Source organism: Gavia stellata, chromosome 4 (assembly GCF_030936135.1).
Source record: "Gavia stellata isolate bGavSte3 chromosome 4, bGavSte3.hap2, whole genome shotgun sequence".
NCBI lineage: Eukaryota > Metazoa > Chordata > Aves > Gaviiformes > Gaviidae > Gavia > Gavia stellata.
Window position 1 is genome coordinate 84,140,159 of NC_082597.1, and position 23,184 is coordinate 84,163,342.

Below are 23,184 nucleotides of genomic sequence, written 5' to 3' on the forward strand. Positions count from 1 at the left end.
GTGGAAACAGAACTTGTTTCCATATCTAGACCAGTACTCCACCTCATTTTGGGTTATATTCCTGACAGATTAATTGTCTAACCCATAGTAGCTCTGTTAGCAAACTACTGCAGTATTCTGTTAACATGATACGGGCAGTGTTTCTGTCTGTGGGTTTCCTTTTGTTCTTAAAATACCTATAAACATGGCTTTTGGCTTCGGAATATTACAGTACCCCACATCAGAGTGCTGGGATTGGATGCTGCCCACAGGGAATATTACCCTGTGTTGAACACAGTTCGTTTCCCCAACACTGTGGATTTCTGATGGGTTAAAGAAAGCAGGGTATGAATCATTTAGAGATTTCTAATATAAGCACTATCCAATAAATACGCTTCCCGACTTGGAAAGTCTCTGGCCAAATACTGTCCCTCTGTTCCAGCTCCTCCTTACCGCCTCTCCCCGTTTCCGGATGGGTCCTGGCCCCCAGCCCTTATCTCCTCCAGCCCCTGGGCTGTTTACAGAGAGCAGTTATAAAGAGGCTGACCCAGCAGAGAGTGGAGGGGAATTACAAGGTGCAGGAAAACAGCAGCACCGGAGCAGGCTGGGTGTCTGCTTGACTCACCACTACCTGCTCTGCACCATGGGGAAGGACAGGCTGCCCAGCAAACCAAACATCTTCCTCCTTCTCCTCTTCTTCCTTCCTGGAAATACCTCTCCCACCACAGAACCGTAAGCTACACACGTAGAGGGGGGAGGGAGGACTTCGTGCTCCTTTTTTCCTTCAGTTTGCTTCCTTTCTGCCAGTTTCTTCTGCTCCTGCCCTGAGCTTCCAGCACAGCTCTGCAAGTGCTCCCCACTCCCACCCTGCAACCCCCTGGCTGTCCAGCCCTGGGACCCCCCCCAGCTCTGCCAGTGCCCACACTCCTGCCCTGCATCTGCCTGCTAGTCCAGCCCTGGATCCTCACAACATCTTTGCCTAAGTATATTCCTGCCTAGAAGCCTTCAGGTGCCTGGGGTTTTGTGGGCGTGATGCCAGAATCCATGCACTTACCTTTCCTGTAGTATCCTTGTTTCAGTCAGTGTTATTTCTCCCCATTCTCCTGTTGCTTTCAAGCTGATTTGCTCCCCTTTCTCCTGTTTCTTTCAAGCCAGTTTGTTTCCCTTGGCAGCATCAGATGTACTTGTTCCCAAAGAGGATCTGTGACCTAGATTCTCTTCCTCCAGCGTGGAGCCTGGTGCTGGCACCCTCCCCTGGGGCATCCACCCCAGGGCTCTGCAGACCAGCAGCATGGCTGCAGCATCCACTCTGCTGAGGGCCCCGAGGAGAGGGGCAACCCAGGATGGCACGGGCAGACTGGAGGCTGGCATCCCCACCCCAGCCTCGCCTACCGGAGAGGATTGCTCCGGAGCCTCTAGTCCAGACAGGAGCAGCCTCCCTCTTCAGACCCTGGCTGCTGTCACACGCTGTGCCTCTTGCTGTGCCAGCAGACACGCAGTTCTCACCACCGCGGGTCTCGTAATGCTTGCTACAGAGCTTTCGTGCCCGCAAGCACCGCAGTAGTGCTAGCAGCTGTAGCAGAAGGTGCAGTGCTGCTGCCGCCACTTACTGTGCGGTCAGAGGTGAACTGGCGACTGGCTCAGACTGAAGGACCTTTGACTTTACCTGCCAGAGCAACGTGCCACCACAGCCCACATGTGAAGCGAGAGGTTTGATGTCCTAATACTTACGGTGTGCAAACCAACATATTTTCCCCTATATTCATTCTCAGAAATAGACGAGCAATTTTTTTTGCTTGGAAATTTTTCCACAATACTAAATGTGAAGCAGATACCCAGCATGGATGATTTCAACCTCCTGGATAAAACTGGTAAAGTGTAAGTAACTGAAAAATGGTCTGAAAAGGTGCCAAGGATGACTAATTACAGGTATTTTTACGAATCTCAACTAAAATATATAATGTACAAAAAGGTGTTGTGAAATACTATTGTTTTGGAAACCTCCCTAGTTATTCCATATGATATAATGAGACAGATAGATAGGTAGATAGACAGATATCAATATGAACGAGAGGAACGAGAGGAACAAGAGGAAATGGCCTCAAGTTGCGCCAGGGTAGGTTTAGACTGGATATTAGGAAAAATTTCTTGCCTGAGAGAGTGGTGAAGCGTTGGAACAGGCTGCCCAGGGAGGTGGTGGAGTCACCATCCCTGGAGGTGTTCAAGGAACGTGTGGACGTGGCACCGCGAGACATGGTTTAGTGGGCATGGTGTTGGGGTATTGGGGTGATGGTTGGACTTGATGATCTTACAGGTCTTTTCCAACCTTAATGATTCTGTGATTCTGTGTGACTCTGTTACCATCAACCTCCCATTCATCTGGCCTGTTTGGGTGCTTCTGGGGCAGATCAGCCAATCAAGGCTGCTTTGGGGTCAGGCTGAGCTCTCTGGTCTCCCTACGGTAATCTGATGTAATTAAGTACTTAAGGTTAAGTAATCTTAATTCATCCCTGCCCAAGATCAGGGGAAAGGGAATGAGTTTGTACTGCTCAGTCCTCTCCTCCTGTGAGTAACATGCTGCTCTATCCCTGACCTGAGCACCATTTTCGGAGGAGAGAAGGAGGAAGGGCTGAGAGAGGTGACGGGGAGAGGGGTGTACTTGGGATCCACAGAATAAAGATGGGAGCCCAGTAAACAGCTGGCGAACAGGGAGGCAGTGGAGTCTGAGCAGTGAATTGCTAGGTAGGTGTGAGGGTAGTGGTTCTTGTTTTAAGTGCTGCAGGGTAGATCAGATGCTGCGTATAACACAGAAGGGAAGCCGCCCTTGAACTGAAGACAAAATGAAGCTTCCGACCAAGACTTGCTTCCTGTGCCTGGCACAAGTAGGGAGATCACTTCTTTGAGCAGCAGCAGCAGTTGCTGCTATTTCTGTTTCAGTTGTAGCCGGCTGCATGGGAGACACAATTAAGGTTCAGACTATATATTAGAAAAAAGCTCATTCACCGAGTTAGTGCAGCACTGAAACAGGTGACCCAGAGAGATGGTGGCAACTCCATCTGTGGAGTCCTTTGCAACAGTCCTGTTCCAGGAGAGAAGCTGGGCTTGAGACATCCAGAGATCTCTTGCAACCAAAAATTTTATGATTCTGTAAGATACCGACAGCAAGATTTTGGTTTTTCTTCCTCTGGATCTGTTCTGGAATAATTCAATAGGAGGTATCGTTCTCCTATTCTGATATGTGGTTGTGCATGCCAGCTACTTTACAACGCAGTGCACATGCTTGGGAATATACTGCATGTAGTCAGAAATGCAAGGTCGTGATGGCACATGAATTGGCAGGTGTGGATTTGGACCGACGGAGATGATGAAATTCACTGGCTTCCTTGTTTGGGTGGTTGTTCCAGGAAGTAGCTAGGAGTCAATACACAGACGTTAGTCCATCTTTAGCTAGAGTATTACCTTCTATATAGAGACAAACTCATCTTTTTTGCCTCAGCCACTTTCTCTAGGGTCTCCTACCCTTCCTTGTTGCCTGCTTCTGCCGGAGTCACTGCCTCTGTTTTCAGAATAGTTCATTGCATGCTGGGAGGCTGCTGAGGTCTCTTTTGGCAGCCCACTGCTTGTTGTACTGGAATGTCTATACATGGACTTTGTGACCCAAGTTATTTAAAGCCTTCATAGTACTTTAATTCATCTAGCTCTTTTCACCAACACACCCCAAAACAGCTAACGGGAGGTCTATAAACGGTGTAGTTCATATCCTTGTTTCAAAGGCAGGGAAGCCGGCGTAGGGTGAAGTTCTGCGCGTTGGCCAACATTTCAGCAGAACAGTGAACAGGAAGAGGAATGAGGCCAAATTCCCCACGAACTAGGTCACGCTGTCCCTTCGGTAGACTGGACGTTACAGCCAGATTGTCAGTGCCACTGACGGGGGGCAGGGGAAGTGAGATTAGGGGAAGCAGGCACGGGGTGAAGCTGTGGTGAGAAGGCTGTGGAGGAAGGGGAGCGCTGGAGCAAGCAGATAGTCACAAGCTGTAAGTCACTCCCTGGGTGGCTGGAGCTCCCTCCTTTCACTGCTTCTGCAGCAGCACGCACTGCCCAGAGTTGCCAGCTGGCTCCTCGCCACACTTTATCCCATTGCCTGGCGGTGAGGGAAATGGAGGTACTGCCTGGGTCCCGCTGCCTCCACAGTAGCTTTAGGTCTTCACAAAAGCTCAGAGCCCAGGCAATAATATAGCTCTGGACAGGACCAGCTATCTCTCTCTCCAGGGCTGGCACCGTCTGGCAAGGTGCACATGAGCCTTCCCCAGTGGAGAGCCCATGGAAAAGTGGCATGAGCAGTCCTGACCACAGGTTTCCTCCTATGGATACAGTGGTTAATATACCCTGAAGGCTGAATTGCCACCAGGATCTCCTACTGCTGCATCTGGATAGCTTGAATGTGCACAGGGGAAAAGGAATACCAGGTCCATAAAAATGGTCCAGCATCAGACCAAGGGACTACACTAGCTCTGTATTCTGTCTGTGTTGGCGGCCAGTCGTAGGTGCTGAGGGACAGAGTAGAGGAGCAAGGCAAATACTGTGGACATGAGTTTCCCATCTACTATAGCCTTATGGAGCTTCTATCAGAGGTTCAAGGTGTTATTGTGCCAGGGGTTACACCTGTGCTGCTATGTTTTCTAGCCATTTCTGGGCAACTAATCTACCTAGGACATTTTTTATAACCTTCATATCAGGAGTAGCTGATCTTCTTGCCCTTATAAGCCTCATACTAAATTTTATGTAGCTGGTGCCATAGGGCAGATACCGTATGCCCTGGAGAGTTACTGGCAGGTGGGGAGTGACAGCTTCTCTTAAGGGCCTGCACTTGTCTGGACACAGAGGTAAGGCCCTAATTACCCAACTCCGTGGCAGCTGCTGGCTCCTTTTGCTCCTCATCCGGGGAAGGACAGTCAGCTGCTGTCTTATCTGATGCAGCCTGCATGTATGTGCCCTTCTTGGACTGCCTGAGAGCACCAGAAGGCTCAAGAGCCACAGGCTGCCCATACCGGAATTGAACATTCGGACTTTCCAGCATCTGGTAGCATTAAGTTCCTCAGTTTAATTTGGTACATTAGTGACAAAGTTTCTGCTTCCTTCTATTTTTTCTAAGCCAGCTGCTTCATATTTTCACCCGGTGTTGTTTAGTACATGCGTCGTCACAGGTGATGAACAAACTATACTTTATTTCATTCACATCATGACTTTATAGCTTCCTGTCATGCCTTTTTCCAGGCTGAAGACTCCTAATCTATGTAGTGTCTCCTCCTATGGAAATCATTCCAGATTTCAGATCATCTCTGCCATCTCTCACCTAATCTTTTCTGCTAAATCCATTTTTTAAACGGGAGCAAACCAGCACGCCATGTGTGAGACGTGGAAGTACCTTGCAATTATACAATGGCAAAACGATGTGTTCTGATTTGTCCTCTGTTCCTTTCTGAACACTTCCCCATGGTCCATTTGTTACTTATCACTGAATGAGAATTTTCCAAGAGTGATGGACAGCGCTCATGTCTGAGTGGTAATAACCCATTTAGTGATACAGCATATACACGATAGCATGTATACTGTTGGGGTAATTTTTTCTTCCTCTATTATTTTCCCTTTATGAACAGATCATTGGCCATTTTTGCTACACAGTCCCACCACATGACAAAAGTTTTCCACAGCTACGTAGGTCAGCTTTAGGTATTTTCTTACCCTGGACAATTATCAGAAAATTGTACTTCCCAGATCATTTGGAAGTATACTGAACAACAGGGGTCCCAACACAGACTCCGGAGATTTTCACTGGTTCCTACTCTTTGTGTCCTATCTTTTAACCAATTAATCCAGGTCAGAATTAATAATTTTATTTATTAGTAAAAAATTAGTAAAATGATCCCTTTTATTGGATGGCAGCTTAGTTTAAGGGTCTTTTGTGAGGGACCTTTGTCAAAAGCTCTTTGAAGATGCAAGTACACTTGTGTTGCAATAAACCACTACTCTCTGAAATCCTTTGTGTGCTTGTCCTAATAAGGTCCCAAACTGCAAGCACTCACATTTTTGCGCAGCATGAGAAGGATTTGGAAACCTGGATAGGCAAAGACAGGAGCAGCCAGAGAAGTGGGTGGTTTTTTCAACCCTAAAACTGCTGAATTTTCAACCTTTTTTAGCTAATGCCTTTGAGTCTCAATAGGAGATTGTGGGATATACAAAAATCAATTAACAGCCTGGAACCTTTCACACCATCCTTGCTTCCTGCTGTGAAGCTGAACAAAACATCCTTTGTAAAGGACTCTCTATTAGCATAGAAATTGTTCCTTCCACTGCAAGCATTCTCCTGCTTTTAGGCTAATTAGTTAGGCAGTTTAATATGTATAAACCCAAAATAAAATGAACGCTCATGTGTATATGTATATGTGCTGCAATTCACAGGGGCAGTAATGGATTAGGCATGCTGATTTGTTAATTTCCTTTCACTTAATACTGTTTCCTTAAAACTTTCACGTTTCTGATCCTTCTGATTCTCGCTTCCCTCGCTTCCTAGGCAGTATATGGTGCTACTGCCCTTTCTGATACACACTGATTCTCCTGAGAAAGTCTGTGTTCAGCTGACGCACCTGAATGAGTCTGTGACACTGAGTGCCACACTCGAGCATCAAGGGGAAAACAGGAGCTTGATTGATGACGTGGTGTCGGAGAAGGACGTGTTCACCTGCATCCCTTTCTCTGTGAGTATCTCGTCCTTGTGGGATGATCCCATGTATTTATTGATGTGGCGTAGTATATCTAAACAGTCCAGGAATGAGAAATAAGACACATTGCAATCAGAGACTTCTAAGCTAAGCCAAACAAAAAATTAGTTTGACGTGGAAAATTGACTGTGGTAGCCTTATGAGGAATAATTTTCCACCATTATCAAATTCTGTGTCCCACATCATATTTCCATGCATGAAGAGCCTCTAGAACTCTTGTGGGATCCTTCATCCTGGAACTTTGACTGAGAAAACATACCCCAGTTTGTTTGATCTGTGTAAGCCTCAGAGGAAAAATAGCAAAGTGGAGTGAGAACTGTAGAAGCTGGGGAATGGTTACAGACAGTGAGGTCCATGAGGTCATTTGTCTCCTTCTGGAGCTTATTCATGATTGTTTCCTGCAGAAGGCTGGTTGGTGAGTAATGTAAGCAATGTCCCACCCCCTAAATAATGAATCTGGCTTGATTTCCATTTTGATAAATCATAGGATGGAAGAAGATCAGGTTCAATATTTCTCTAAGGAAAATGTATAAATGAAGGAAGGGAAAAGGCTTCCAGTATTGGAAGGAGAGGAAGAAGCAGCATGGAGAAAACTCAAGGAACTGGAGAAGTTCTATCATTGCCACAGTTCCTGAAGGAAAAAGAAGATTTTCTTGAGACAGAGGACACAAGCCCTCCAAGTTCATATCAGAAAACCATGTTTTTCTCTTGCTTCCAGCACTGAGTCTTTGGTGTCCCTTTAGGGGACTTTCGGACCTAGCTAATACTCCGTCCTTCAAAGGCTTAGTGCAATGCAGTGAATCAGTAAAGCACTTATCATCTTCATTTTCCTTAGCTTCCAAAATCCAATAGCACATCAGTGGCATTCCTCACTGTGATGGTGAAGGGGGCAACACTGGAGTTCAGGAGCCGCAAGTCGGTGCTGGTCCAGAATTCTGAGAGCTTGGTCTTCGTCCAGACAGACAAACCCATCTACAAGCCCGGACAGACAGGTATGGGAAATCGGGTTGGTGTTGACTCTGACAGCAGAAAATCTTAATGGGCTTCATTCCCCAGAGGCCCCATACTTTTATTGAAGTTTTCAGACTTCTTCATGGGGGGAGTTAAAGCGCTCAGTAAATCTTATTTCTGTCAGCTGAGATCTAGGGCATGTGGTACCTTCATCATTCCTGTTCTCCATCCTCCAGGTACAACATCTCAGCCAGGTGTAGGCACAGGCTCAGATTCATTCCACTCAACTAGAGGCACGAATCTGGGATGACTTCAAAGCATAGTCTCCCTTGGCCGCACCTGAATCACAAAGCAGGACAGGCACTCCCAAGGGACAATTCAGTTCAGCCAAGGCCTGATCATCCTTCTAAATTTATCTGTCCCTCACCATCTGCAAGAGAAAGAGCCTGAAGTAATTGCTTCCATAACTTACAGATCTCAGTTCAGAGCCTGTTGATCCGTGGAATGAATCTGAGTTATAAATTATTGAAACACTGACATTTCCTGGTAATGGCTACAAATTTAACAGTGGAATTTCCTTCTTTTCCGTTACACCCTTCAGTTCTGTTTCGGATCGTCTCTCTGGACAAAGACTTCTACCCGCTGAATGAGAAGGTAGAGCCATAATTCTTTGTTGTTAACCAGGAGGCTTAATTCCCAATTAACACCATTACTGACATCATCCAGAACCACTGAAGGCGGCCTTTAAAGCATATGATCCTTTCTTACTCACACCATCCTTGACCCATTCCATACCCTGTCCTGGGATGCACTCCACTTGCCTCTATTGACTGAGAAACATAGCCCCTTTTTCAAAGGCACATAGGTGTTTAAAAGCAGATTTGTAAAGGAATGTATGTGGCTAAGCATGTAGGCAGGGATCTCATTACTGAAAACATGGGTGGGACAAGCTTCCATTGAAAGTGACAGATCTGCAGATGTTTCTGGCAGTGGGTGCAACCACATGCTTAGAGGCAGAGAGAGCAGAATGACAAGGAACTGATTTTGAGGAACTGGTCAGGGGTGTAAGTCCACCTTTTAGCTTATTTGGCAATCAGTTACTTTGAAAATTCTTACTTCATCACATCTTCATATTGTGGAAAGACAAAAAGTTGGGGCTGTAAAATATTACAGAAGAGGTTCCCTTAACCATCAAGAACTAATGAAATAGAGCAAGTACAGAAAAGGAAGACCCAAAGGACTTCTAAGAAGGTTGTTCTTCTGCCCTTCAGTCCAAATCTGGAAATTACTGCCATCCATATGGGACTAATTTCTAACACTGATTTTCCTCTGTTCTTTCCCCACAGTTTCCATTTGTCTATGTTCAGGTGAGTGGATAACTACATGTCTATTATTTCAGCAGAATGTGCAGGCACAGAGGTAATAGTCCCAGCAGTGGTGTTTTCAAGCTGAGGTGCAAGGGAAAAAAAAAATCTGCCCATGACCTTTTTCCTTTGTGTAAAAGAAGGCTGAGTAGTTTGGCATCAAAATAAGTTCCGACAACAGTTCTTTGATTGGGGAATGCGCTGTAGGAACAAAACAATTAATCAGTGCAAGCCATGCTGTGAACAGAATTACACTTGCCTAGAGGTCATATCAGAATGGCTTATTCCTCTTCCTGAGCAGAACTAAGGTTTTCTGTCTGCCAAGTGTGGTTGAAAACACAGAACTGTGTTAAACAAACTTGCAAAACTAAAGAAACACAATTATGTAAGTAGACATCCCCTGTCTTCCCAAGCACACCCTTTTTGTCTTTTTTTTTTTAAACAGTTGAACTTCAGTGACAGACAAAAGATAACATCATTTCTGTCAATGATTCCAGTACTCACTTTTTCAGCTGAGAAACCACAATTTACAATTATTATCTGGAACATCTTCTAGTGGAAAACTGATGGGAAGGGCCCAGTGATGGACCCTGAAGCCACGACAGCAGCACAAACAGTGCTGCAATTAGTCTGCACAAATCTTAGGTTGGGTTGCGTGATTATGGGTCCCATGTAGTCAGTCCTGCCTTTGCTCCTCGCTGCTTGGGGTTGCTGTCTCCGTTCTGCACTGTTTCTCTCTAGAACTGGGGGTGTTGTCACAACAGGGGAGGCAGAAGGTGGGCCAGAAACAGGCTATGCTCCTCTTTTCTACCCTCCTATCAGAGTGCTGTCACGCTCTCTTCCCCTCAGCAAACTTCCAGAACAGAGCTGCAGAGCTGGTGGGCCACTGATGGTCTGTGAACATCTGGAGAAAGAAGAGTAAAAGAGTGTGTGGTGTGGGATTAGCAGGTGGGGGAGAGCATCTCAGAACTACCTTCTGCTAAGGCTCTCCCATGGGGTTGTAGAACAGGTCCCTTCCCTTTCAATGAGATGATACTTGACTGAGTACGGGAAGTTCATGAAAGGAGCAAGAAGAAATAAATCCTATCCACTGCCTCCAGAAATACGCCTTTGCCTAACAAGCTGAATAATTTCATAACCTTTTTTTGTGTCACTACCATGAAAGGCTTCAATTTTAAATCACTAGGATGGCCATCCTGTGTTTTCAGCTCTAGCCTGTGAGGCATGGTGTTTGTCCGTGCTGTTTAAGCCAGCTTACGTAGACCTTGTCCTCCATCCTCACCATCATCTCTCCCTTCCTCAATGCTCCTTCTCAGTCCAGCACTGCCCTTTGTTTGGCTTTCACAGATGTCTACAAGGTTGTCTTGTAGAGTGGGAAACTCACCTGGCAGCAAATTCACCATTTTTCTCTAGGGTATTTTTTTCAGTCAGATCAGATCTGCCAGTGCAGTTTACCACATGCTTGCACAAAATTTGGACTGGCCCAAAGGAAACGGTGGCAGGAGTGAAGAAAAGTGACAGCTTAAAGTTAACAGTGTTAAGGAAATAAATCTTCATCAGTCCATACCCTTAATGTCACTAATTGATCGTAGTCATCCGCAAAGGCAGAAGTTAGTATAAGCCTATTATTCCTGAACTATTATCCTGACCTATTGCTTCTGTCATGTAAAAAAACCCCTTTCTGAGGAAAGTAAAACAAACTGACTTTCAGGCCTTCCCTATGAATACATCACAGAAATGGCAACAAGTTCACAAGCCCAGCCATAAACGTTTTCTTGAATTCCTCTTCCACGGAAGCATGATGGTGTCCCTCACAATAAGTGGTGAGCTTTTCAGCAGGGTTGAAACGTGACGATGAAGAGGATTTGGTCAGAGCCGTGGGATGCGGTTTACTGACTGTGCCTTCCTCCTGGGGTGATTCTTGGGAAGAAGGCCCCCTTTTCTGCCCCATGACCAGTGACCTCCAACTGGGGGATGTCATTCACATCCCCTTTCCCCTAAGCCCTGAGATAAAATCTCAGTGAAGTAAATGCACACAGTCACATACCTTGAGTCACATACCTATCTAGAGTAAATAGACTTTTGGTGACAGCCAAGGTACAATGCAAAGAGCAGGCAGAAAACGAAAGACTATAAACATTAACCATCCTGCTGAGGAGCCTGGAAAGGGTGCCTCAATCTATGCAGCACCACTGCATTGGTTCAGTGACTTCTACAAGAAATTTGGGGCTGAGCTGATGAATTTGGAGCACAGCCTACTGACAGACAGTTCGTAATGAGCAATACTCAGCTGTAGTGGTGATGAGATTTCAGCTCCAGCATTAGGAGCGGGGAGAGACAAGAAGGGAGAGCTCTCAACTGGATGCACTTATGTGGGATATACTTTCCTCTGTTCCTGTCCCCACTCCCCCACCCCACCACAAGCTTTGGAGTCTTACACATGGACGTTTCTCAGTCCCACAGATGGATCAGGGGTCTCATTCCTCAGCAGATTATGCACTGGTACTCAGACAGTCTCTATTTCAGTCATGGAAAAAACACTTTTAGCAGGCTGTATAGCAAGTGAAGGAGACTGAAATTTCCCTCCTTTCTCTCTGTGCTCCGCTTACTCCTGCTATCCATCTCTTTGTCTTGCTACCTTGCCAGCCTGTCTTTCCCAGCTTCCTGGCCCCATCCTTCGTAAGCATGCGGGTAGAGCTGAGGGGGAGACAACACAGGACCTCCAGGGTTCAAAAGCTTTCTTGTATGCTAGTTATGCAGAATTGACACCTAAGTGCTCACAGATCCTCACAGATTATTGAATAATGACAGCTAGGCATTTCCCAGTGGGGATGTGTAGGTACTGGGCAATCCATTGCTCCATCCCTGGGAGCCTCCTGTGCTCTCTCGTGACCTTGAGTTATCCTCACATGCAGGATCCCCAGAGGAACCGTGTGTACCAATGGCAAGGGGTGGAACTAGAGACTGGCCTTACGCAGCTCTCCTTCCCCCTCACCTCGGACCCCATCCAAGGCTCCTACAAAATAGTCGTGCAGAAGAGCTTCTCGTCCCATGTGGAGCACTCCTTCAGCGTGGAGGAATACGGTAAGGAGAGGAGGTGTGGGCTGCAAGCGGGGCTGACAGCAATGCCTTTTACGGTGACCTCTTGATTTGGGTTTTCCTGGGAATGGCATGGAGAAGGGAGGGACTGAATACATAGGCAACGGGGTTCAGAGGGGCTGACCCAGAAGGTGCTGAGTGTCAGAGGTGGTTGCTCACTTTATGGCATCCCTGCAACCTGCCTGAGCTTGTATTTGCTTCCAGTGCTCTTGGGAGTACAGGGTCTGACAAGCTTCCTGCACGTGGCTTGCGGCACCAATTTCAGCTGACTTTGTTTTAGTTGCTTTTCAGTCCAGCAGCTTGTTGCAAGTAGCACTAGACAGAGAGTAAGAGATGACAGTATTTTGGTGACCCTATTTTGCCTCTCTCATCATCTGTATCAGTTCCATTTCTCCACTTGTAGTCCTCTCTCTTTTTCCTCTTCTTCCTTGTTTCTGCAAAAGCTTAGAAAATACATTTGGTAGGAAACTTCAGTTTGAAGAAGAACACTCCACAAATGTTACAAGCAGATGCAAACAGTCTGGTAGTAGAGACTGAGTAAGGAGAAATGTGCTGCCCCAGGGAGCACTCTAACCTCCAGTTCTGTAATAAAACTCCTCAGATCTTTGTAGATGTGTACTCTGGCTAGGCTGTGTGCATCTGAGGAGGCTGCTTGGCCTCTGCTCTGCACTCCCAGGCTCCCGCCGGCTGTACATGGAGCCCAAATGACCCAGTGCATTGCTCAGAACCTACTGTTTCTGGAATACCCAGGGTGCAGACCAAAAGAAGACTGTCACTGGAGTCTGTGGGAGCTGGCTTATTTGGTTCAGTCAGACACGGTGGCTGGTATGGACATGGTGAATAATTTGAACAGAAATCAGGTTATAGGCTTCAGCCTGCCATGGGGACAGACGGACTGTGCCTCCTCCCACAAAGATCATTCTGAATGCCCCTCAAAATCACAGATGTATGTCCCTTTCTTAACCTCACACTAAACTCATTTTTCTTTTATTTGTTCTTTAGTCTTATTCCCATGAATCTCCCCTGTTGCTAATTCCCTTATGGCCTTTTGAGGAAACGTGCCCTGGGCTTGAAACACTGAGCTTTGCCTCCCATCCTAGAGGCAAATTTATGTCTAAACTGTATAACCCAGGGTTGCTTTCCAGTTTCTGGGTCTGGGTGTGCACCCTCCCAGCTCTTATTTCCTTGCACCGTGAAAAAACCCTCAGGTGCACTGCCTGGAAGCAGGCCACTGCATGCTTCAGTCCAGTCCTGGGCTTGAATAGTTGGGGGCTTAGGGTTGCAGGATGCAATATGGGAAGAAGGATGTAACTTAATAGTCAGGAGCAAAATATGCCTTTTACTTACCATCCTTTGTATCAGGCCTTGTTGCTGCCTCTTCCACTTGAAAATATAGACCTAAAAGTCTGTGCCTAGATTCCCTAGAACTATCTGGACATGCAGGACAGTTTCATATGCTACATATCAGTGAGCCTAACAGCAGCTTGGGATCTCCAGAACAGTAAGAAAAGGACAGAGAGAATCAATGATTTGAGCTGTTTCAATGTGGTAAATGGCACAGGTGGTGAATGTGCTACTCCAAGTCTTAGTTGCAAATTATGTGCTGTGAAACATGGAACACAGCACACAGGGCCAGTGTGTCCTTCTGAATGGGCATATGTAAGGGATCTGCACAGCTCTCTGGTGCCAATGGGATCACATGAGCATGTGCTGCAAATGAGGGAAGGTAAGGGCTACAACCCTCCTTAAATTCCGTTTAAACCCAAAACAGTGGTGAAGGCTGAGAAAACCTAGGGAAGGTGTAGCAGAGCTGTACTGCAGACCACAGAGAGGTGATGGTTTGTATTAAGATGATCCTGGCTCTGTGGGTTGCTGTGTAGTACACAGCTCTCCTTCACTGTTCTCATATCAGACTTTCTCTCTCCCATCTAGTGCTGCCCAAGTACGAGGTCCTGGTGAAGCTGCCCAAGATGATCACTATTAAGGACATGGAGCTTCCAGTGTCCGTCTGCGGTCTGTGAGTCACAGAGCTGGAATAAATCTCTCTCACTCATCCTTCACTCCTCCTTTCTGCTGAGGACCAAAAGAAGAGCTGGGGAGGGCTTTTTGTACTTTTCCCAGATATCTAGTGCAGGCTTGTTCCACCCTATCAAACCTGAGCCTACTACTTGGCCTGAACAGTCAAAGTGAAGGGTCTTCTCTATGTTCCTTAAAAGATAATGCCAAACCAATCTGCAGCTCTCTCCTCCCAGTTTACTGTACATTTTCTCTTTCTGTCTTTACATTTCTTCAGTTAGAGCTTCTCTGCCAATCCTGAACCCTCAAATACTCAGAGATGTCAGATCAGACAGCACTTAAACAAGTGCTGCAAACCAAGTGTTCTCACTTTTAACTTATAAATTGCTCCTCCTGAGCCCCTGGTTGGCTTTCTACTTCTTCATTGAACGCTCAGGAGTTTGTGATACAAGGATACGCCGGGCTCAAATAATTTTCTACAGACAATCTTTTACTGCAGAGACGTCCCACCTTGAACAGATTCTAATGGATGATGGAAGAATCTCACCATGGAAATGATGGAAACGTAACCACTAAAATGATTAAAATATCAGATTAGTCAGGCTTTAAGAAGAAATATTAGGAAGTCATCCACAGAGGTCTTTAAGGACATGTGTCGGAGTGTGACCCTCTGACTGATTGTCTCATCATCTAATATATTGTTTAACCCTTTGTGATTATAGATACACCTATGGGAAACCTGTTCCTGGTTTGGTGAATGTCCAAGTGTGCCGGAAATTTTCCCATTCTGCTTCAAATTGTTATGGAAAAGAAGCAGAGGCTGTGTGTGAAGAATTCACTAGGCAGGTGAGTCCCAAGATTAAAATGCAGAGGTCTTTCTTATGGGTAATGGGCAATGTTGTCTAAAGGAGGCCAAATCTGTGACTATTGGATGATAGTAGGACATCAGAGATAGCACTCTTTCCAGGGAAAAGCAGATGTTCTCTGAGGAAGGCACTCTTAAGAGGTGGCTCATTAAACTTGAAACAGAATGATGAAGAAAACACCATAGTTGAAATCCTGACCGCATTGAAACTAGTGACGAATCTCCAGTGAGCAGCTGTGAGGTCCCTGTTATTGATCCCCAAACCGAGAAAAGGATCTGTGAAAGAATTTTGTAACTGTGGGAGGGACTGGCAGGGAGCAAAGAGCAAAGAAGATGAGGAGAAAACAAGAAGGTGGTATCGTATATGGGTCAAACACAGGAGAAAGGGCAACAAGGAAAAGAGTGAAGGCAGCAGAAGAAACAGGAAGAAAAAGAGAACTAAGGTAGGAGGGAGTTAACAAGGAAACCAGTGCATGCCTTGGAGAACTGAGTGTCAAGTACCTCACAGCACACAGAAAATGTGTGGATGAAACACTAGGAAACAGGCTGCAAACAAGTTCTGGTCTTGGAGACAGCCCTGGAACATAAGGCTGGGATTTCACGACAGAAGTTACGCATTTTGGGTTTGGGGTATCTATTCCTGTCCCACAAGGCAGCAAATTTGTTCACAGAATTCCAATCTTCTCTCCAATTCCCTGCTTAGGCAGATGCTCGTGGGTGTGTTTCTGAGGTAGTAAGGACAAAGATATTTCAGCTCCAGCGCCGGGGATATGAGATGAGCATTGAGGTACAAGGCAAGATCACAGAAGATGGCACAGGTATGTATGGCAAAGTGATGGCAGGCCATAACAGGAGGGCCTGGCAAAGATGAGGGAAGTGGAATGACATGTCCAGAAATGCTGCCATTCATTAATAATCCCTCTTTACTCTGCTCTCTCTCAGGAATAGAGATGACTGGAACAGGCTCCTGTGGAATCACATCCATCATGAGCAAAATCAGCTTTGACCTGCTGGATTCTCAGTACAGACCAGGGATCCCACTCTTTGGGAGGGTAGGGAACTTCTGAGACCCTAGACAATGAATGGAACAGCAAACTCACAAGTGCACAATCCCATCAGATGGAATAGCAGTGTGCAGATGGAATGGTCCACCTTCCTCTGCCTTTGCATAGACAGATGAGTTACTGTCAGTTGGGGCACTCTAACAGACACGTGGCCCTGAACCTCCTGGCAGTCAGCCCGGTACGGAATAGAAGGCCCGTTGCTCTGACACATGAGAAAAACATCAGGGAGCAGCAAGTGTGGGCTATTCCACAAGGGAACGTTATCCAGGTGCAAAGGGTGAGCACAACACAGGTAGGCGTAGTGACTTCATCAACAAGGGCACAGTCCCACACTACCCAACCAGACTGAGCAGAGCAGGGGTGGTGACAGTAACAGGTTCCACCAACAGTCCAGCAATCACCAGACAATGTGAGGTGACGGAGTCATGGCTGATTCAGTGAAGGAAGTCCAGTTAACTGGATGGGAACAGCAGGAGAAAGAGTTGGGTGTAGGTCTACCTCCAAGGTAGCTTTAGTCAAGGACTGGGGCAAGGCACAAGCCTGAACTTAGAGTTCCTCAACCAAGAGGCAGATGATAAGTGGTGGAGGTCCCAGGTGAGGCCGGCCAGCGGAATTAAAACCTACTGAGGAACTTAGGGCTCTGACAGATAATTTCCCTGGGCCGATCAGATTGTTTAGCTGAGAATTTTCTCAGTTGCTGCCTCAGACAACTCAGGACTCACCCCGTGTATTTCCACATTCACGTCTTTTGTTCTTCTCTGTAAGAAACATCCTGCCTGGCAAGGAGAAAAAGGGAGAAGAGGCTTTAAGATTTGAGAATTGTTTTCTGTTTCTAGTCTAAAACCTGAAGTTTGTTTTTTCTCTGATAGGTGAAGCTGGTAGACGGCACTGATGCTCCAATTGCCAATGAAACCGTCATGATTTCTGTGGATGGAGACAGATACAAAGGGAATTACACTACAGACGAGCAGGGACAATCCTGGTTTTCCATAGACACTACCACCTTCACACAAGCCTCCCTGGAAATCCAAGTGAGTGGCAGAGGCAGGGCAGAGGGCCTGGGGTAAGCCTCTGTCTTTCTGATCAGCAGGGGAAATATCTATCTGTGGGTTATCAGTCTTTCTGCCAATCAGAAGATAAAGCAAGTTTCTTGGCAGGTCACCGCTCTTCTCTGTGTCTCTTGTGCATGTTCTCTACCTTCTTCTAAGAGTGGGAAATATAGACGATACCCAAAGTTTTTCTGTGGACTTTCATGTGACTTGTTACCTGGTTTTGGTCAGCTGTGAACTTTTTATTCTTCTTTATCAGGCTGATCATAAACCTGAACTGAACTGTTATGACAGCGACTGGATCACACCTTCATATGAGCATGCCATGCGTAGAATAAGTCGGTTTTACTCCCCCAGTAAGAGTTTCCTCAAAATTGAGCCAAAGCCTGAGACATTAAGTTGTGGCTCCCCCACGGAGATCCAGGTGCACTATATCTTCACACCAGAGGCCATAGGAGAGCAGAAGAAAATTGTCATTTACTATTTGGTAAGAATTATTTGTGGTTACTTTGATCTATGGCCACACAGAGCACTGTGGCACATATAGCTACCTTCCATGACGAGCAACCACAGCACTGCTATATGGTCAGTCCTTAGCCAGTAATGATAGAGAGAGTTTGAAACTGAAAGTGTGGCCTTGTGGCAGTGGGATTTAAACACACTTCTGTAACATTTCTCATGCTGTCTTATGTCTGCAGACATGGATAGGGTGTACATGTTTTATTAAGAATAGAAGAGAGACGAAATGTTGATGAAAAGAGCATTGTCTTGGGTGCAGCCATCCAAGACTTTCATTTCATAACAGTCCATTCCCATTTTCCCCCATTCCAAATTCTGGTTCCTATATGGTCAGAGCTTGGAAACCAGCATCCTACAACAAGAAGATGAAAGATGAGGAGAAAAGCGGTCTCCTACTCAGTTTTGTCCTTTGGTAGTCATCTGACCACTGAAACTAAAGCAACACCTCTAATTCAGCACCAGAAAAGCCCAATAAGCTTAGCGCGTAGGTCGTATATCAGGCAATGATGGAAAGTTTGGGATACCACAGTAACTGGAACAGACTATAACATGCTGGTATTGAGAACCATGAATTGATTCATTTGGAGGGGCAGAGAAGAGAGACTAATTCAACTGTGAGTGAACAATGATCTACCAGTTTCGCTTGGGAGAACAGGAAGAATCAAATGAATCTTCAAATAGAACTTCTTTTCCCCTAAATTTGTTTTTCTGGTTTTCCCATTTAGTCACACTAGCAGAAGAGATGAGAGTAGCCTTGGAGAGCTAGAATAAATCAGTGGAATAGACACTCCTGTTCTCATGGATTGTACAGAACATTGGGAAGACTTAGACTGAGATTACAAAAAAGAGAATAGAAACCTGTGGTAGAGATGTCCATGTGCTTATTTTCAAGACTGCTAACAATAAATTGAAGCACAAGATTCCTGTTTATCCCAGTAGACTGGGAAAGCTGGTCTTAATTATATACATACAGCAGGTAACCAAACAGTGAGGGAACTTACATTTCTGTAGGTGTGGATCCCACATCTTGAAATTGAAATATGGTGCTCTGGAATATATCTCCTACATGGAAAGTAATTGTTTAAAAGGCGTTTTTGGTTGTGAAAAAGGAAACTACTTCTAGAAATGAGGAAATTACAGCTAGCATTCAGGCTGTTGCTTACTGCCTGACTTCAGGTACCTTATTCAAGCTCTTCTTATTTACAGCCTGTGCTCTTCTATTCCAACTCTGTGTGAGTTATAAAGATAAACTAATTAAAATTTTCTCCAGACTGTTTAACAATGCAACTGAGAGTGGAGTGAGGAGAACTTTGATCATCAGTCTGTTCCAAATTGTTAGAAATGTGCATGTGACCCCCAAACTTATGTGTGCTCAGAGGCAAAGTGCATTTGAGCCTGATCTATATATACAATATGTACAAAAGGAAAGCCAGGTCTGACCAATGAGGAAACATTGGTCCTCCTAGGATTGAATATTTCTGTCTCCAAAGACACAGTAAATTCCAGTCTGGCACTTGCTTAGTATCTGCTTGGTTTTGCTCACAGTTGGCAGTGCTGTTCATACTCACACTCTGCAGTTAACCCAGTGAACATTCATTCTCCTTCCCTTCAACACTGGATCAACAATTACAGGAAGGCTTCTCTGTCACACAGGTGATGGCCAAGGGAGGTATTATATTAGCAGACACCCATGATCTGACTGTGAATCCTGGAGATGGTGAGCAGAACTATGCATTTTTAGCATTTCTGATGATAATTTGGGAGCACGGGGGATGTAGAGAAATTATTTCAATTTGAACATTTAATGTTTGACTTGAAATGCCTTTTCAAAATTAAATCTTCTTAAATGAAGTGGCTTGGGTTAGTTTTGTTTTCTCTGAGTTCTGTCAGGTGCTATTTTTTTGACCAGAAAATTTTAGAAAACTCAACAAAGAATTTGCATAATGTTTTGGTCATTTTTTCCTCAAACCAACACTTTCTGCTGACCACTCTACCCTATTCAGATTGTGGATGCTTACTAGTGTTGTAAGACTCACACGTACAGTGAGCAGGAAGAAGAACATATCTCCTTTCTCTCTCACTTTCCTTCATTTTTGGTGTTGTTTCTCCCTTATAAGCATGCAAACACACACATACCTATATTCTAACCCATACATTTAATTTTATTCATATAAATGTCCAAGGATTACACATTTCAGTAACTGAGGCTGCTATGATGCATCTTTAAAAGTCTTTCAACAATGAGACCAGGGAGACATTTTAGAAGTCTATGAGGAGTTGCACTGCAGTGGATATAAAGACTATATGGAAGCAAAAGATCTTGCATGCTACATATTCATAGAAAGTTCTACATCCTCACTAGTAGTAGTGACTAAACTAACACCCTGGCTCATAACAAGAGATGTTCCATCACCTTTGTCCAGATTGTGACATGAAGCTCAGGCCCAGCTAGGAAGAGTCTTTCAACATAGAGGGGCATTTTCCACTGTGGTTGGAGGGACAGCTTGGTGTTCCAGCTAAATGCTTGCTTAGCAATAACTTGGCAAAGTTATTCTTTCAACCACTCTGCAACCTTGACTGCTGCCACCCATTACAAGAGTCCCTTATTTCTATGTTTTTTCCCTCATCTATTTTTTGTAGACTGCAGAAGACCTTGGAATTTGAGGATGAAAGGGGTTGGGAACATCAGGAAATTATGCCAGATGTTAACTGGGGAGAATATAGAAGGCATGTTGACGCCCACCATCTTATTTAGCTGTTACATGATCACTGTTTGAATGCAGGTGCCTTCAGCAACAGCCATAGGCTTCAGTCATGTATTCCTGCCCCTGTTTACAAAAAATGTTCAGCATGAATGAACTTGACTTTTTTATCTGGGGAAGGCAAATGCATGTACTGGAACTTCTTGTATGTTGCTTAGCCTTTTTTCTCTGTTAGCTCATGGGACATTTCAGTTGACCTTCCCTGTTGAAGCAGCAATTGCTCCCCTGGCACGGATGCTTGTGTATACCACTTCACCCAGTGGGGAAGTCATCGCCAGTTCAGCAGATTTCCAGGTTGAAAGTTGCCTCCCCAACAAAGTGAGTATAAGTCAGGATTTATGCAACCCACGTTTGTGTCCTGGCCAGTAGCTCAGTTATCGGTTCCAGAATGGAGGCAGAATTCACAATGTGTTCATGAAATGGTCTGACCAGATGTTGACTGAGGATTAGTGACTGAAACTCCAGAATAAATTACAAAGTCATAACTATAAGAAGTAGAGCAAGACAGAATAAGACAGAGAATCACTGGCTATTATTAATTACATTGGTCAAAGCTGAATATATATTAGAAGAACTGCAAGGCACTAGCAGAGCTCAGTTCACAGAGCTAGATGCTTCAATATAATAGCATGTAACAGCGCCTGGAAAAGTGGCTGCTTTAACTTCCTTTTGGGGTTGCAGGTCAGACTGAGTTTTGTACCCAAGGAAGGTCTTCCTGCCTCCAACACACGCCTGCAACTCCATAGCTCACCAAGGTCCCTGTGTGCCCTCCGTGCTGTGGACAAGAGCGTTCTCCTCATGAAGCCTGAAGATGAGCTCTCTCCCAGCTCTGTAAGTCTTGGTTATTTCTGGTAATGAGCAAGTACAAGAATGAACCAGTTCTTCAACTGCAATTAACTCCACTAGGGACATGGGGCCACGTATTTTTATAGCTGCATTCACTACACTTGTTTTTTTAGAAGCTGGCTTTTATCAAAGGAGTGTTAAGTAGTGTCTGTGTCCCTGTAAGTGCTGACCTGCCACACTTTTCCCTGGTTGTTTGCATTTCCCCAGGTGTATGATCTTCTCCCACTGAAGGAAATCCGGGGTTACAGCTTCAAGGACTACTACTTGGAAGAAGACAACGTAAACCCTTGTGTGTCACTTGACAACATGTTATTAAATGGATTTGTCTACATACCCATTTCTCCTGACGGCGAAGGTGATGCCTATGACATTCTCAAAGTAAGTTCCAGCCTTTTGTTTTCATTTGTTATTTCTTTTTGAAATACAGTCTCCTCTCCTCCCCTGTCCTGAAGGGCTTTTTGGTGAACTGTGCTTTGAGCTTGCTGACTTTAGTATGCAAGACAATAACCAGGCCCAGGCCCTGCATCTGTGTAGCCCATCATTGGTACCTGCATGCTTCTCTGAACCATTAGAACTTTGAAGGTCTCCTCATTGCTGGGATAACCCACAAACACACTTATACCCATCTAGAGAGTCCGGCACAACACTTTTTGGGTAGCCTCAAACTAATGCTTTTCACACATGTCATTTTCACCCAGGTGGATGTCCCCAAGGTAGACCTGTGGCCTTAGCTTTCCATCTGATCACGCCAAGATTTAGCCTTAGGATGAGTGTAATGTCATAAAGCCTTAACGTCTGGGTTGAGCCAGTCTATCTGGCACTTATACACAAGCCTTTGTTATTCTGTTTGATACCAGACATAAGTACATCTATTCTTGACATACTAAAAATAGTTTATTTTCAAAACTGTGTTTGCATCTTTTTTGCCCTTCTTTCTCTTTGTTCAATAGGAATTAGGCTTAAAAGTCTTCACTAGCAGCAAGATCCATAAGCCTGAAATCTGCCAGCATTACCCAGGACACATGATGGAAAGGAGTTACAGTAGTTCTAGTAAGAATACGTGCTTCATTTTACCTCCCATACAACTACCTAAAATTTACCACCCTGCTTCTTTCCTTCCCTCTACTTCTTTGAATATTAATTACACCAGGCAGACCAGATTCTCTTGTCAGATAATACTGACCTAATTCAGGATCTTCTGGCCTCCGTCCTGAAATATGAAACTGATACCCCTCTGCCTGCTTATCCAGAGCTAGACAGATGTGCCTGGCTAGAACTGTGTGTGCTCGGTGACTCCCATGCCAGCCCCTATAGCAGGGATCCTGTAGGCACTAAGACAGTCTGCCTACATTGGACAGACTGTGCCAGCACAACGTAGTGGCTTTTTTCCATCAGATCTGAGTCCATCTATGGAAATCTAAAAAAGGAGTCTTTACTTCTAGGTAGTCACATTCTAGCAATAACTAGAGGAACAATTAGGCCAAAAGTGGGCCAAGATAAATGAGAAGGGGTACAACTCCCTGGGTAGATACTTGATCACTGGGGGCTGAGAAATTTAGTTCTGTTCCCAGCTCTCCCCCTCATGTGACTATAAGAGGCTGGGTAGGTCATGTCACTTCTCTGCAGCTTCAGTGACTGTGAAGATAGAACAATGATATTACTTTTTTTTTTCTGAATAGTTCTGAGATTAGAAAGGCTATATAAAACACTCTCACTTCCAGTTGCTGGCTTTTCTGATGCAGTATCCCAGCTCCTATTAAAAAATAATAGCTTTTGGTCAGGTGATAACTTCTAGCCTTCTATTCAGAACAGATCAGATCTTTGGTTGTGAAATGTAGGATTTCAAAACCTGGTCTAGTGGAAGGCATCCCTGCCCATGGCAGGGGGTGTG

At 45.1% G+C, this 23,184-nt stretch overlaps 1 protein-coding gene across 1 annotated transcript in view; it reads left to right on the forward strand.

Moving 5' to 3' along the window:
- The first annotated feature begins 607 nt into the window (after positions 1 to 607).
- The window catches only part of LOC104252629 (alpha-2-macroglobulin), a 41,448-nt gene continuing 18,871 nt past the window's right edge, over positions 608 to 23,184 (forward strand). The window contains exons 1-17 of the mRNA XM_059816279.1: positions 608 to 711; positions 6,551 to 6,734; positions 7,594 to 7,750; positions 8,311 to 8,363; positions 9,056 to 9,076; positions 11,989 to 12,157; positions 14,105 to 14,189; positions 14,911 to 15,034; positions 15,757 to 15,871; positions 15,996 to 16,105; positions 16,987 to 17,148; positions 17,426 to 17,653; positions 19,339 to 19,402; positions 20,623 to 20,765; positions 21,129 to 21,278; positions 21,501 to 21,671; positions 22,244 to 22,343. Of these exons, the coding sequence (XP_059672262.1) occupies positions 623 to 711; positions 6,551 to 6,734; positions 7,594 to 7,750; positions 8,311 to 8,363; positions 9,056 to 9,076; positions 11,989 to 12,157; positions 14,105 to 14,189; positions 14,911 to 15,034; positions 15,757 to 15,871; positions 15,996 to 16,105; positions 16,987 to 17,148; positions 17,426 to 17,653; positions 19,339 to 19,402; positions 20,623 to 20,765; positions 21,129 to 21,278; positions 21,501 to 21,671; positions 22,244 to 22,343 (2,125 nt within the window). The 5' untranslated portion in view covers positions 608 to 622. The remainder of the gene's footprint in view (positions 712 to 6,550; positions 6,735 to 7,593; positions 7,751 to 8,310; positions 8,364 to 9,055; positions 9,077 to 11,988; positions 12,158 to 14,104; positions 14,190 to 14,910; positions 15,035 to 15,756; positions 15,872 to 15,995; positions 16,106 to 16,986; positions 17,149 to 17,425; positions 17,654 to 19,338; positions 19,403 to 20,622; positions 20,766 to 21,128; positions 21,279 to 21,500; positions 21,672 to 22,243; positions 22,344 to 23,184) is intronic.